This window comes from Dunckerocampus dactyliophorus, chromosome 1 (assembly GCF_027744805.1).
Source record: "Dunckerocampus dactyliophorus isolate RoL2022-P2 chromosome 1, RoL_Ddac_1.1, whole genome shotgun sequence".
In the NCBI taxonomy this organism is placed as follows: Eukaryota; Metazoa; Chordata; class Actinopteri; order Syngnathiformes; family Syngnathidae; genus Dunckerocampus; species Dunckerocampus dactyliophorus.
Window position 1 is genome coordinate 39,043,584 of NC_072819.1, and position 17,025 is coordinate 39,060,608.

Here is a 17,025-nt window from a genome sequence, read left to right on the forward strand (position 1 = left end):
AAAAGATTGAATTATGTAATATTTTATTATTGTGCCAACAGATGAAGAACATCTGGCTTCCACTTCTATTCATAGTGAAGAATGTTATTCACAAGCCACATCCTCACACTGCTGTGAACCTTACCACTTATTTTGACCACTTGCGCCATTTTATATTGCAGGACAAGTCTCAAGTCTTTCTTCTAATTTGACACCCGCTTTAACAAGGCTTGGGTCTACTAAAGCGTGAACCGTCCCCATGCTCGCCTTTCTTCATTCTCACCCTAGGGGTCAGCTCTCTGCGCCCTTAGAATAAAGCTGCGTTGTGATTGGTCCATGATTCTGACGCCTAATGTGACGTTACTACGCTGGTGACGCAGTCCCCGGCTGTTCCTCCTGGGCGTCTACCTCCCTTGGGCTGTTCCAGATGAGACGCCTCCACCCCCTCCGCCCCTCTGATCCTCTTATCAGCGAGTAAGCGGCCAAGATGGATGTCGTAAACCAGGTAAGGCTTTGACACCAAATCATGTAATTTGTTATTTTGTTTCGCTTACAGATTAGCGCATTAATTTCCTTTAACGCTCCATTCTGACGGGCTTTATTATAGATTTTTTTTGTCATTTCGACAGACGTTAATATTGCAATGAAAAGCTCTCAGCTCAGCGAGGCGTCGAAAATGCTTAGTGCAGCATTGGTACAGTTTATTTAACGATGTGAAAAGAACACATGACAGTGCGATGCAAATTAGATGATTTTCTCGTCTGATGCTGCAGTACAGGATCGACATGATGGAGGAGCGGCCCGACGACTCTTGCAAATGTGTGAAGGATGCCCAGAGATTAACCGCAGTCATGACATTTAGCACGGCGTTGATATGATATAATTTGCCAAGATTGTGCGTAAATGATTGAGATTTCTCACGTCTCAATTAGCCTGCTGTTGCTACGACAACAAGCAGGATTCATTTTCCGTGGAGGCCCCTGCGTGGTGCTGCATATATAGCCGCAGTACAGGCCCTGTGAATAGCAGCGTTTCTACCACCACTGACGCCTGCTTTATTATTACAGAGGATTTCCTGAGGGGACGGGCATGCATCACGATTCCCACTGTCTCGCGCTTCGTGGATGCCCGCCGTGGTGTGACCCCCTCAGCCACGGAGAGATAGCCATGATTGCCGCTTCTTCTCTGCGCGGCCATTTATTGACGCTGCGCCTACTCTGCGGTGTCGCATTCACCTGCGCACAAACGCAACAAACGACCCCCACGCCACAAACGTGACATATATTGCGTGCTGTACGTTTTGCATGCTTGTAAACACAGGCTACAAATGGCTGCTCTCAACTGTGTGGCCAGTTAATCAGCTTTATGTAATTGTATTGCTGACGGCGTCTCACTGTGTTGCACACAAGCGCGTTTTATCTCTTTAGTAAATATGATAAGGACTCAACTTCCATCCATCCGTTTTCTATGCCGCTTAGCCTCGCTAGGGTCGCGGGTATGCTGGAGCCTATCCCAGCTGACTTTGGGCAAGAGGCGGGGTACACCCGGGACTTGTCGCCAGCCAATGGCGGGGCACATATAGACAAACAACCATTCACACTCACATTCATACCTATGGACGATTTAGAGTCGCCAATGAACCTAACATGCATGTTTTTGGATATATTTTGGGGGGAACCTGCAAACTCCACATAGAGATGACCAAATGGAGATTCGAACCCAGATCTTCCCAATGTGGCTGCCAAATCACTAGGTCATCGTGCGTCCCCCCCACTTAAACGTATTTAACGAAATATAATGATAATTATAATAATACAGGCGCACTCTCGGCTATGATCCTGCGGTAAATGGGTTCTTGTTTTGTTATTATTAAATATGAGCTGCTGCAAATCACTTTTCAAAAGTGAGAATTTCTGATTTTTCTGTTGTGCTGTGTGTGTGTGTGTGTGTGTGTGTGTGTGTTTGACAGTTGGTGGCCCAAGGACAGTTCACAATAATCAAGCAGCCATTGGGATTTATAAAAGTCCTCCAATGGGTAAGTCCCGTTTCTGTCTTTTAATTGAGATATGAAGCGTTCACGGAAAATGGGTGCACTACTCGGCTGCGACCAGCCGAGGCGCTGTTGATTCATTCTTAACTGGTTTGTAGCTTGAACAAGAACAACAACATGCCTTCAGCTCTCGCTGCACAACTCCCCTGGGAACCATTATTCTGATCAGTGCAATGCTGGCATGAAGAGCAGGGCTTCGACACATTCTGACAGATTTTCCCATCGCATTAAAATCATTTTAAAGCTGAAATAATTGCTTAATTGAAGGAAATGCACAGTGAAATGTCCATCCCTAATTGCAACGCTTACTATATGTCGAATGCACCTCAGAGCACACTCGAGAATATTGGCAAGGATGAACTACTGTACCTTTATGGCAGATTTGTGACTTTCTACCATATAGAGGTCATAAAGCTGCAAGGCACTTAACAAATTAATCAATGCCCGTAAAATACAGTTCAATCCCTCTTATGGGTATATATTTCTGTTTTTTAGAAATATTATCACATCTTTTTTGAAAGTGTTTAAATAATTACTCAGCTTGGCAATCATTGTAGTGACGGTGCTACCACCAGGGGATGGTCCTGCGCTGGTGCCAGTCCAATGAGTAAACTACAGCATTCACTTCTCAGCGTATGCTTTGCATGGAGGGGGAGGGAAGCCATTTTTATTCTTAAGGGGGACAATTAACAAGCACAGCTGTGGTTGTTCAGCATCCTTCACAAGGTGTTAGTGAAATCCACATGTCAAAGGTTGTGTTTCCCTCTCTGGATGCATTGGGTCCACACTGTTTGTTGACGGAACAGCAGCGTGCAGCCTTCAGGGTTAAAAGTGAATGTTTCTTTCCAACTGGGGCATCACACAGACAGTAGTGGGAGTAAATATCGAAGCTAAGTTGCGTTATAGTCATCAGTTTGATTTTTCCGTTTGAAAATTAATGAGCGCACTGTTTAGAATAGAACAGAATGTCTTTATTGTCACTCTACATGTACAACAAACAAAAATAATATCTTTAAGATGCTGAGGAACAGTAGATAAAACGTGTAAAAATACACAAAGGTGAGATTAACCCAAATTGGAAGTAGAAATGTGTCTTACAATTGATGATTAAATATGTGCACACAACCCTGTGGTGCTGACAGAGTCCCACACTGTATTAGGCTCTGCAGCTCAGTCTGAGGCATGAGTGCGCTGCATGACTCTGTAGTCCTTCCCTGGAGCTGTGCGAGTGTGCCAGCAGCTCAGCGCTGCCTCCCTGGGTCACTGCAAGCCAACCACCAATCAGCAGCCTCGCTCAGGAGCCAGGGCCCATGAATCATGTGTCAGACCAGAGGAAGAGCTGCTGCTCTATCTGGATTAATATGGGCATGTATAAGCAGCACCGCACAGTCTTTACAAGGGTAGGGAAAAGCCAGGCCCCTCGTGGTTTTTGCAGATTTTACAGCAGGTTTTGCACAAACAAAACAGTTTTCTTATAGCATGGTATTTATGTGTAGCTTTAGTGGCGCCTGGTGTGGTTTTATATAAAAGACAAAACTGCATTTGTGTGAAATGTATTGGATGAACTGAAGTATGTAGGCTGAGGTTGTCACCACTTACGCGGGAAAAATCTACTTATGTGCACATGCTCTGAAAGCAATTCTGCGCAACAGCATCACGTATGTGTGACTCATGTAGCGTTACCCACCTACCCACCCTCTTCCTGTCTCGGGGGGGAACTGTGCTGACAAAGCACTGATTTGACGGATGTAAGAAGACATTGAGTTCCCAAATAAAGCAGATGTGAAGCTCAACAACACACTTTGTTGAGCCTCGCCACCATTCCGTGCTGGGTTTCAATTGTTTTTACATTGACCTAGCAACCATTTCAAGGTTCAGTTATTTGTTTACTTTATTTTTGTTAGCCATGTGATATTCCATCTAATAACACATTTTCACTGCCCCTTTTTTCACTGACTCATGTAGCGTTACCCACCTACCCAACCTCTTCCTGTCTTTGGAGGTGGGGGGGACACTGTGCTGACAAAGCACCGATTTGACGGATGTAAGAAGACATTGAGTTCCCAAATAAAGCAGATGTGAAGCTCAACAGCACAGTTTGTCGAGCCTCCCCACCATTCCATGCTGGGTTTCAATTGTTTTTACATTGACCGAGCAACCATTTCAAGGCTCAGTTATCTGTGGTTTTCTGGTTATTCCTTTACTTTGCGTTATTTTTGTCAGTCATGAGATATTCCGTCTAATAACACATTTTCACTGCCCCTTTTGCTGCAGCTTGATCCTAATGAAATAGTCAAAGAATGTTGAATTTAACAGTTATATATGTGATGCAAATTATAAAATAGGTTATGTTCCAAGATCACCTGCAACGTTGACTTTCGCCTCTGATTTCAGATCAACATTTGCAATAAAAGTGATTGTTGTAATTACATTAGTTTCAGTTCCAGAACCCTCCCAGTCCATCTTCAATTACCATTGTTCACTCACGACAATCCAGGTTTAAGCCCTAAATATGCCTCACACACACACACACTGGATCAAACCCACTGAAAGTATAAAATGTACTCACCGCTAATGAACGCTAATGTAAGGTGATCGATTAACAGATGGAATGAGAGTCACGGTCTAACCTTTAGCCTAGCACTACAACCACGCAGCCGTCTCCCTCTAAAGCAGCCAGTTGAGGTAAGCCGCTCAGCTGCTCTGTCTGTTGCAATTCCGGTAACGACTTACATCAACTTGTGTCACGGAGCCGCACGTTTTCAGGCCCGATTGTATATACAGTGTACATACACAGTGGCGTGGAAAAGTGCTTACCACCTTCCTGATTTCTTTTTTTGGCACGTTTGTCACACTTAAATGTTTCAGATCAAACAAATTTAAATATTAGTCAATGACAACACAACTGTTAATTAAGAGAGGGGGGGAAAAAATCTGAACCTGCATGGCCCTGTGTGAATAAATAATTGCAAACGCTTGATTGCAGTTGTTACTGCTAAGGGTGGCACAACCAGGTATTAGGTTTAAGGGGCAATCACTTATTCACACACAGGGCCATGTCAGTTTGGATTTTTTTTTTTTTAATCTCCCTTAATGAAAAGCTTCATAAAAAAAAAAATGCATGTCACAGGTGGCGTAAAGCCAGTAATTAGGATCCCAAGATGCAGAGAAGAGACAATGTCCATGTAACAGAAGTTTATTGCAAAAAGTCCCCCCCCCCCAAAAAAATATACAAAAGCACAAAAAGTCCAACACAAATTGTCCGGGCCGAGCCACGGTTGAAAAATACAAAAATAATTGAACATAAAACACTGCTAGACACGGGGATAGCAGGGAGGAAAAAAATGCTACGCTAACAAAAGACACTGCTGAGAACCGTGCAGGAAAACTAACAATAACCAAAAGGCGCTGCTGAGAACCAAGCAGGAATACAACAACCAAAGTACAACTTAAAGCCACTGATGCAAACCGACGAGCAGGGAACAATAACGTACTTACAAAATGCAGGTAGGAATGACCAGAGCGCTAAGCTAACTAACAGGTAAATACACAAGGCAGGAAGCAGGTGTGGATCAGAAAACAACCTGGGAACAGGTAGAGGAAACTGCAATCTTAAGTAGTCCATATGAGTAATTGATTGCAGGTGTGTAACAGCTCCTCCCGCCAGCAGACAGTGTGCTGCAACAGATGGCAGAGAGAGGGCAGCAAAGCAGCACCACAGCTCATGACACTGCAGTTTGTGTTCAGTTGTGTTGTCCTTGACTAACATTTCAATTTGTTTGATGATCTGAAACATGTACAGTAAGTGTGACAAACGTGGAAAAAGGCATATAGTATATATTTATATGCCTTTTATACTTTTACACTTCTCATATTATGACCAACTTAGGGTGAATTTGATGTGTTATCTGCAGGAAAAAAAATGCCTCTTTTTGGAAGAACAAAAAAAGTACATTTTTAAAACCAAAACTCTGCTAATTTGCGGGGTCGCAAATGTCGAATCACAAATATGCAGGGATCCACTGTAATTAGGCATGGGCATAATATGCGATGAATTGATCAGTTGATTGTTCAGAGATCTCTCTGCTGTGTGAAAATGATTGGTGATTCATCACGTCTTGAAGCAACTAAGAAAAAATGGAGTGCACTACTTGGCTACAACCAGCAGAGGCGCCGCCTGGTCATTCTCAGCTAGGTTGTGATGTGAAGAAGAACAACATGATGTCCGCTATGGGCAGCATTACTCTCCTCAGTAGAACACATCAACGCATCAAACATTGATTTTGTTCTGCGACAGAGAGGCGACAAAGTGGAAGCTAAAGTGAGATAAAAGCAGTAGCAGGCAGATGGATTGGGTTTGTGTCTTGGGGAGTAGGGGGGCGACTGTGTGTCTTCTCACCACAGTAAAGCTGACACCCATCCAGCATGCCAGAATGGATAGAAACCAGCCTCCTCGCTGTGTGGTGCTGCCAGCAGCGTTACCATGGCACCAAACACCATTGCTTCTCTCATCCTGGCAGCCTCCTCCATCACTCCTCCTTGCGCTCATTCATCACCATAAACGTTAAGCTTTTGGATAGCAGCCTTTTACATTGCGCCTCACCACCACTGTGGTTTACTTATCTGCAGTATGACCCTCACCGTTACAGTAACAATGCTGCACAAGGCTGAACCGCTCTGTGTAGTACCACATCATGGCGATCCAATCCACTCGTGCATAACATCACATTACTCTGCCACGATAGATTTAAAATATTACATGTTGCAATCATAATCTCTTAACCGGTAAACCTCAGCCTGTGTTGTTGAGGGAGTTTCAAAGTGCAGCCGGTGCACCAAATGTTGCTGGTGTGTTTTGACCCTCTTGGGACGTCATCGGGGAGATAATGAAATGCTGAGGTATATTAGGACCTTGAAAACCATAAAAAAAACATATACATAAATGCTGGGGACATGGCTGTTATCCAAAATGATGTGGCGGACAAATGCGTCATTTTTTCAGCTACAACTTTACACCCTCTTGCAATTTTGGGGGGCCTAATTAAAATGAACTTCATATTGTGACTCTATTGCAGGAAGCTCATCTTCGGTGCAGTGAGTTTTCACACCCTCTGAATCTGAAACTACACTCCAGAATTTTTGATCCGAGCTCTGAACAAACCCTCTTGTGCTCTCTTCACGTACATTTGTATTGATTATTAAATCATATTAATCAGCCCTTTACCAACAGCAGAGAGAGAGGTGTGAGCTGTTGGGAGGAAACAGTAGCGCTTGTAATGACCGTGGATATTGTTGTGTTGGGATGTGTGTGCGTGTGTGTGTTGTGGCTGGTTTTTACAGTTGAGTATTTGGTGACAGATGGTAGAGCACCTCAGTCAGATTAATAGCTGGATTTTCCATCCAATCGGATCTGGCTTGCGGTGTAGAGAGGCTGTGGTAAAAATAGTCAGCCTCGTAATCTCTTGTGTGTGTGTGTGAGTGCATCTTCATGCATGTCTCTTTATGACTGCACACAATGCTAATCTGGATGCACGTAAAGTATACTGTAACTGAACTCATATTTTTAAAAAAAAGCAAAAAAAACAAAATATGTGGAATGTAACGGTAACCATGACAACAGTCATGCAAAGTGGCGATCACGCTGCATTTTTTAGCATGTTGCCGTAGTTGGTGGAGCTTTCGGTCCGCTCCATGCCATGTAGAACGAATGATCTGTCATCATTTGTTTGTTTTTTTGATTCCCCCACTTTGAATGGCAGAGGTAAAAAAAAAAAGTAATGTGATCTTGTCAAATGTTCACGTGTCTTTCCTTTCCCGCTTTCCCCTACAGATCTTTGCGATCTTTGCCTTCTCGACATGCGGCAGCTACTCCGGCATGTTCAAGATGAGCGTGGAGTGTAAAAACCGGTCAGAGAGTGACCTCGGCATTGAAGTAGAATTTGAATATCCATTCAGGTATGGTGTCGTTTATCGTGGTGTTGCGAATATCACATTCAGCATGTGAATCCCGCTCCTTGTATTTTTTGAATTTCTTCATTCATAATAGAATCATGGAACATAATTAGGACTCTATGGGAATTTACGCTATGCCTTAAAAAGCGGGTTTGAACGTACTGCACACATTATATCCCGCCCTCTTCCTGCTTTGCATGCGTAAGCTGCACCAACATAACAAAAGCTATGCCGACATAACACACACACACACACACACACACACACACACACACACAGCAGTTATGTTCATTCTAAACTAATGGTGTACTTATATTTTCTGGTTTAAAAAAATGGGGCAAATTGCGTACAGTCCCTGTAAGTCCCTTTTCTATAATAAAATACATACAACAAAAGATCAAATTAAAACACCCACCAGCCAGTTACATAGTCTAATGAGATCCAATACAAGATTCTGCCTTTGCAAAGATAATAATGCTGAGTTATGACTGACATCACCAAAGAGCTGTTCTTTTAAAGGTCCCCTATTATTAAAAATGTACTTTTTCTTATATGTGTCTCTTGAGCCTGTTTATGAGCACCAAACGTGAAAATGTATCATCTCCTTCACTTGATTGCTCCACTTTTGAGCAACTTTATTTAAATTTTTTGTTTGCTTTTTGACATCATCTCAGACCTGCTCTTAGATGGATGAGCCTGCCCCCGTCCATGTCTGCACCCACCACTTCATAGAAAGCAGCTTTGTAAAAAGAACACACAAAAAAACAAGCGAGTTGGCTTCTCTACACATCCTAAAATACATCCTGGAGCCCTGACAAGCATCCCTTAGTCAGTGAGTCCAGTCATTTTGTTTTATTGAGCGTATAGGCTAACCCGGGTTGATGTTGCTGTTAAAAGGTGACTGTAATGTTAAACTGTCTAAAGTCCAGCATCAAGGCTAGATTTTGGCAAATACAAGTCCAATTCACTAATGTGGGACCCCTGAGACTCGTTGAAAAATAGTATAACATGGGAGCTTTAACAATATGTTGCAAACTACTACCACAATTCAAAACATTGTTCAGTCAATGCCACTCTGGCAACCCGTGTCAACCAAATGAACATTATTATTTATGGGAGGGCAGAATGTTATGTTGTCTAATCACGTCAATTTGTGTGTCACACTTTGAATGAGGTTCTTAAGTAACCTGGTGATCCAAGTAGTTCTTTGTAGTCATCAATATTATAAGTGTCACAAAAACATTTGGCTCTATATTCAAAAACAGTCAAACTCAGGATGAAGTCGGTACAGTAATCCCGAGTTTATCGCGGTTAACCGGTTCCAGGCCCGACCGTGATAAGTGAATTTTTGTGAAGTATGATTCCTTAATTTATAAAAACTCCCACACAAATGCTGCTTGGACACCTGAAAATACACAAATCCCTCGTTTATCGCGGTTAATTGGGATAAGTGAAGATTTATTTATAAATGGAATATTTTTATAGAGCATAGAAAACCTGTGTATGACCTTCCAAATATGGTTTTTAACATTATTAGAGCCTTCTAGACATGAACTAATACCCCTGTGTCTCACCCAACATTAGAGTGACATTACTTACACCGAGTGTAGAATTGTACATATCATTCACAGCGTCTTTGAGTGCGTCTTCTGAATGCCTTTTATACTGTATGTATTTTAGTTCATTTGTCAATTTTTGTTTTTAAAAATGCACAATTTAGGCAAAAAATACATAACATTTGCTTAAATATGCTTTTATTTTTTTACCAATAATAAGCTGTGTTCAGCCATGAACGAGCATGATTATTAATTAATATATTTTTGAAAAACTGATAAAGCGAAGCTGCAAAATTGAAACCACAAAGTGGCAAGGGACGGCCGTATTTATATTCTATTTCTTCAATTCTTATGTGCTTGTCTGATGCTGAGGGCAGCTTAGCATGAAGCTTGGAAAAAAACGATGGATTGTTTGAAGCTGGAGAAATCCCTTCAACACCCTCAACCCTGCAATCTTCTGAAGGCTTATTTTGTTTACCTTAACCACAACACTGTTGCTGTTAATACTCATATTTTCCATATACTGTATCTATGAGTGGCATAAGTCTTCTCCTCAAACAATGTACAATGTTTTCATTGAATAGATTAACTTTGCAAGCAAAGATCCCGAGGGACGTTTGAAGACAGTGGGCTTCCCTCTGATAAGAAATAATCTTACGCAAACTTGTTATTTGTGTCTTTTCCCAGGCTCCATCAGGTTTACTTTGATGCCCCCACCTGTAAGGGAGGGAACCCTGAGCGTCTATTCCTGGTCGGCGACTACTCCTCCTCGGCAGAGTTCTTTGTCACCATCGGTGTCTTTTCCTTCCTCTACTCCATGGCAGCCCTCTCTGTGTACTGTTTCATCCTGGAGAAGTACCGCGAAAACAACAAGGGCGCCCAGATTGTGAGTCTTCTTACCGCTGACTGATGTCTCAGAAGGCATAGTCTCATCTTAAACGTGATCCCGGTTGATTGGCAGGACTTTGTAGTGACCGCAGTGTTCGCCTTCATGTGGCTGGTGTCATCGTGTGCGTGGGCCAAAGGTCTGTCCGACGTCAAGACAGCCACTGATCCAGAGAGTGTCGTCACGCTCATCACAGCCTGTGACGAACGAGAGAACCGCTGCCGTGAGGTCTACGACCCCAAAGTCTCCGGCCTCAACACCTCTGTGGTAGGTCCATTGGGTCTGTGCAAGTATTTTCAATGATGACTCAAGTGTTTCTTTTATCATCTTTCTATTATGCATTTTATATTTACTAGAGAAATATACAGTAGTAGCATGCTCGTGCTGCACAAATAAGTTGTCCCATAATAGAGCAGTCACATACTGTATCTCCACCACTCCAGGCTTTTGGTTTCTGCAACCTGATCCTGTGGATAGGAAACCTGTGGTTCGTCTTCAAGGAGACAGGCTGGATGGCTGCCTTCGCTGGTACATACATGCCATCGCAGGAAAAGCAGCCCGCTCCTGATTCCTTTGCCCAGGGTGGCTACGGTCAGCAGGACCCGTATGCCGGCTCCCAGGGAGGCTACCAGCCCGAATACGGCCAGCAGGGAGGCTACAATGAGGATGGAGGCTACAGCCAGGGCTATGAACAGCAGCCCACCTCCTACTCCAATCAAATGTGAGCCTGTGCGGTGACAACACAGCTGCAGGAGGGTGAGTGACAACAGAAAGGGATCACAATAGCTCCAAATGGGAGTTTACGTAATTGGATGAATAGTCTCTACACCAGTGGTTCTCAACTAGTTTGGTTACGGGACCCACCATCACCCCTTCATGACAAGCCGCGACCCAAATTTCGGACATTTCTCAAATACCTTATATTTAATGAAAAGAGATGGTACGGTGTGAATAAAATAACACGGTGTGCTAGCACAAAACAAGTTTAATGAACATTTCAGGAATAATACTTTTTTTTATACACAAAGTCCAAAGGTTTTTGTATTTTGTCCTGGCTAACATTTGTTCTCTACTTGCTAGCTCAGCTGACAAATGACAGGTTCTCAACAAAGACTCCAGTTTAGTTCCATTTCAGAGCCTTTATTTCGAAGCAGTGTAATAAAATGGACCTTACAGAAATAAAGCATGTCAATTATAACTTACATAAGATATTAAATCATTTGTCTGTGACGTTCAATATAAATGAAATGCATTTAAACAAATGCACTAGCTCGATGCTAATTTACATTGAAAACCACATACAAGAGCTAGCGATTAGCATTCATGATTTTACATGGCAATTTTGAACACTTCCAAATATGATAATTAAATTAGATAAATAATGCTGGGTTTATACTCGATTTCCGAGTTTGTAGTTGCTGAGGTCAGATTTTCTACTGGGAAAGTCGGACAGCCTTCACTACCCCGGAGTTGGCTTTCGAAGATGGCTGCCCCGAGTTTTAAACAATAAGTACAAGCTCCTGTAATAATCAGTTTGTCACAGTAAATCATCCGCATACACAGTAGTGTTGGACGTATATACAGTATGTGCTAATGTTGCTGTAGTTTAAATGACCTTTTTTCATGTGGTATATGCGAACTACAACGCAGACCGTGCTAACAATGGCTAACAATAGCCTGGTAGATTGCTGCCAGACATTTTTGCTTTTATTTATGTTTTCGTGACCTGTTTATTTAAGCGCGATAATAGCTTTTGTTGAGGTGGCCATCTTGTTTATTGACTTTGTAACTGGAACGCCACTACCTTGTTTGTGACGTCATTCCCAGCTCTGACTTCCAAATTCCGAGGCAAATGGAACACATTATAAGATGACCATTCCACTTAAACAGCTGATATATGATAAGCATAACATACTTACAGTTAAACACGTTCTAAGGCTCAACAAGAGACAGGACTGGCACATTCAATATCTTAATGGCAGGAGATGACTAACAAATGTTGTTGGTCGTCTATGACAGCGGATTTCAAATGGCACTACAGAGCATTGTCACCACCAATATACAGTAGTCACTCGTTTATCGCGGTTAATCGGTTCCAGACCACGATAAGTACATTTACGCGTAGTCGGATTCAATATTAACAAACTAAATATTTTTTGTAGTATGAGCATAGTAAACCTGTTAATGACCTTCTAAATACCATTTTTTTTACCATTATTAGAGCCCTGAGACATGAAATAACACTCCTACAGCCACCTTTACACTTCTGTTATTCTTTGTGTACACTACATTGCGCAACACTGATGTGCAGGCTACGGGATCACTCCAGGGACATAAGAGACGGCCGCCGGTCATAGCATATAGCAGGTTACCGAGCTAAGTAGTTAGCCTCCAAATTATTTGCTGTAAACGTAAGAAAGTGTTTCAAAAGGAGTAGGGAAGTAGGACAAAGAAAGAAGCCGAAAATGTACCACTTCCACATGGAATGGGGGGAGAACTTTTTCTCACTCTATCATGTCAGACATGCCATGGCTGAGTCCATGCACTAAGGTACTGTAATGTCTCATCAGTGTAACATTACTGACACCTAGTGACCAGAATACTACACATGACTTGTCTTTCAATATTTTTTGACTAATAATAGGCCATAGTCAACCACGAGACAGTGACCATTTATTAATTAATTTTCGAACCGCGAATGATGATTGTATTAATAGACGACACAGCGCTGCATAAAAAAAACACCCTTCAGAATAAAAGTGTAAGATTAAGACCCGTGGATCCGTTCCAGTTGAGAATCACTGATCTAATGGGATCGAATTCAAGTCCTGTGTCTTGAATTGGATAATAACACTCAAACTTTTGCTTTTCCTGATTGAAAAAATATGATTTGGTCCATTTTATATTGTATTGCATTGATATGGTTAATTCATATGGTTAATTCATTGACCCAAAACAGTACAGTAAAATGCTCCTACGTGCATGGCCGCCACCTCCCCCTCCTTAGAGTAAAAAAGCATGTGACCTCAGTGATTCGCTTACGCTTCATCACGTGTGTGATGTCAAAACAAACCACAGACATACAAAAGCAGAATCAACATAATAGCGTGAAGTAAACACATTGCACTGAGATTTGATTGGACATGCATTCTTGAAAGAACGTGGCAATTTCTAGTTAATTAAAATAAAACCATACGTCTCTAAATCTATTGTGTTTTTCTGCTACAGTACAATAGTGAACTTCGCCGAATGTTCTGTACAACGTATGCGTGTTACAAATAAAGAACGCAGTTATCTTGTACCGACAGTGCGGCTAAAAAAAATGCGCTGATCATTTTACGGGTAATTTGTGTTTCACTCAGTTACAATTAATCAAACAGGCTCTCACTGTTCTAGCTCAACAACAACAACAATACAAATATAAAGGAATACTAATTGGAGTAGCGCCAAACATTTAAAAGTAATTACCAGCTATAACAAGAGGAAAAGAATGAAGCAGGAGAAAATGTCCCCAATCACATTTTTCTATTCATATTTGTCATGAACAATAGTTTCTTACCTTTGACCTCTTGTTTTTGTTGCTATACAATATCAGCGTGCTTTAAATTTACACAGTCGACCTAACAAATAAACCAATACATAATTCTGTTTTATAATAGGTCGTAAAATCTTTTAATGGTTGTTTGCGATTTATAGCTTGCGATCATAAATGCGGTCCCATTTGCCCTTTTCTGGTTTATATATTTAACAGGTCATTTATGTGTGTGTTCTCTCATCCTCTTTCCAGGGTGACCTTGTGATTCCGGCGCTCAACCACCGCCTGCATTTCTGCACTCGTCTGTTAGTCTGTTTGTGTACTTGTGAGTTTGGCAAGTGGCGGGAGGGAAGGAAGGTAGGGACACGGTGGACGGGGGACGGGAGGGTGGGGTGTACGGTGTGGGTGGGCTAAAACCGGGTTGTCAACGGTAGGGAGTAGGAGGTGGTGGGGAGGGTAAATGGGGTGGGGGCGGGAGGGTCTTTGCTGTAACATGATGTTTATTCTCGTGATGTATTTAATTGTAGAAGACAACAGAGGATTGTCTGTTTGGTTATACGAGAAAAACTTGAATACAAATACCAAAACATACATTGACGAACATTGAAGAGAAATCTTGTAATGGAAAAGACTTACATTTATTGGGGGGGGTGGAAAAACATTGTAGTAATATTTAACTTGAGAGAATGTATTGTCTGTGCTGTGTAAATATCAACATGCTAATATATACAGTATGATTCTATGTACTCAGTTGAATAATTGTGCACTCCATATTAGTTGTTATACAACAAATGTTGAGCACAGAGTTATTCAATTGGATTTACTTTGGTTCTGTCTCGGAGCACATAGTTTGGCCTTTGCCCTTCAACTCCTCTCCCATTCACACCAATGTCATATTTTTTTTTTATTCATCGCAACAAGCCTCTCTTTTCATTTCTTACTGTTATTTTTTTTTTTTTATGTGCTCAGCATTAGCGGCAGGATTGGGAGCCGGGTGAAGGCTAATGGATATATTAAAAAGAATATGAAAGAGAATGATGTGTATAAAAGGTGAGCAGAGACAGTGTGATATATAGCAATAGCAGTGGTATGAAGTACAGTAAGTGGTTTCAACTTTATTTGTCTTTGTGGGTGTTTTTTTCCATCATTGTCAAGAGGATGTGCAAAATATTCCTGACCCTACAGCTGAAGATGACTTTAGTGAGCTTGATTATATTTCCTGTGCTGTTTCACAAACTGCTGTTGTGTGCTTTGAACTTTATTAATCAGGGCGGTGGGTGTCCGTTTTAGAAGTGCGTGTTTATTTGTGGGTATCGGCCAGGTTTTGTCAGTGAATCTTGTCCTGTTTCTGTGGTTCAGAAAGTTGTAAGACACAGTCATATAGTTTCCCCCCTTACATAAACTTGAACTGTGGGTACATGTTTAAGATCTTGCCCTGGTAAACTTTTGAAAGCAGTCTGAACAAAATGCCAGAGATATACTTCTGCTGCATCTTAAATCCTTCTTTCTTGCTTCTCTTTCGAATGGCAAGTGAAATTACTGCATGCATCTTCTTCCTCTTCCTCAAGTATCCCTTAAACATATTTAAGAAGCTGCAGGATGGTGACAGACTCCATAGTAAAACAACGGCATGTTAGATCCATTGAAAGCACAATTTAGGCAATAAATACTCCAGATAATGCACCACTCCTGACAATTGTGTTGGAAATGGTCAGAGATGTGTTTTCATTTGTAGTTTTGCTTCCACAGATCTCATCTGAATTAACTGTTGTCCATTTCCAGTATTTTGCTACAATGCTCTGCCCTGGATTCACTCTTTCGTTCATCCTTTTCCTGTCCCCGTACACAATTTTATTCTCTCTGTAGCTCTTATAAATATGCTCAAATGAAATATACTCTGTTGTTAGTGGTGAATGATGTCTTGTGATACTCTACACCTTTGGATAGTGCTGTGTTTATTGTGTATGATGTATACATATTAGTATTTATGATAATGATAAGTCAGAGAAGAAAAATATCCAAGACTCTCCAGAATTCTGCTGTATTCTTACTGTATGGGCTCCATGTGAAACAAAAATGAAATAAACTTGAAATTATTCTGTTGAAGGTTAAAAAGTGTGCTTCTGTTCAAATGGGTGGGTGATCTTGCTTAATTTGTTCTTTAATTGTTTCTTTGAGGACATGAATAAGCATTGATTTTAGGTTTCTACATTAAAAGTAAATGAGTACGTGGAGAGCTGCGATGCGTACACTTTGGTTTCCAGTCGTCCGTCGACACTCTTTCAATTTTGCGGATTCACTCTATCACAGTTTTTCAAAAATATATTGGATAAGTAATGCCGTTTCATGGTTGAATACAGCCTATTGTTAGTCCAAAAATATGCATATTTAAGCAAATGGTTCGGGGTTTTTTTGCCTAAATTAAGCATTAAATGGCATAAATGAACTAAAATACAGTGTAAGGCTGGGGTGCCCATTAGGTCGATCGCGAGCTACTGGTAGATCACCAGGGTAGTTTGGGTCAATAGCGTAAACGTCTCTTTGTAGATGTCATATGACATCAGTCAGCTGACATTAAGCTCCCCTCCTAATTTGCTTTTGATCTCCCGCGGCTTTTCAAGCTACACACGGAGATGCAACTTCCATCTTTATTATTCTGATTACGGAAAAACTAACTCAGCAGTAAGATGCTTATATTTGTAACATAAATTAATCTTTTCACTTGTAGTGGCTAGTTATGGTAAAATGGTAAATGCTCTTTCACTTGTATAGCGCTTTGACACTTAGCACATTTACCTACTGATGAAGCAGCATCAGGAGCAACTGGGGGTTCAGTATCTTGCCCAAGGATACTTCGACATGATCACGGGAGGACGGAGGATCGAACCCACAACCTTCAAGTTGGGAGACAACCACTTTACCACCTGAGCCACGTAGAAAAAAAAGTATTATTTCATGGCTTTGCTTCGCGTCATGAACTCCAAGACAGAAATCAGTGTTTTCTACACATCTGCTTCTTAAACTATTATTTCATGATGAAATGCAAAATGTGTCCATTACTGAAACC

The 17,025-nt window shown here is 41.5% G+C and overlaps 1 protein-coding gene across 1 annotated transcript; it reads left to right on the forward strand.

The window, feature by feature from the left end:
- Positions 1–381: 381 nt before the first annotated feature.
- sypb (synaptophysin b) lies at positions 382–16,064 on the forward strand. Its single transcript, XM_054771839.1, has 7 exons — positions 382–484; positions 1,949–2,014; positions 7,860–7,984; positions 10,225–10,423; positions 10,499–10,690; positions 10,867–11,179; positions 14,211–16,064. Exons 1-6 carry the CDS (start codon positions 467–469, stop codon positions 11,146–11,148), a joined length of 882 nt encoding a protein of 293 aa, XP_054627814.1. The 5' UTR covers positions 382–466; the 3' UTR covers positions 11,149–11,179; positions 14,211–16,064.
- The last annotated feature ends 961 nt before the right edge of the window (positions 16,065–17,025 follow it).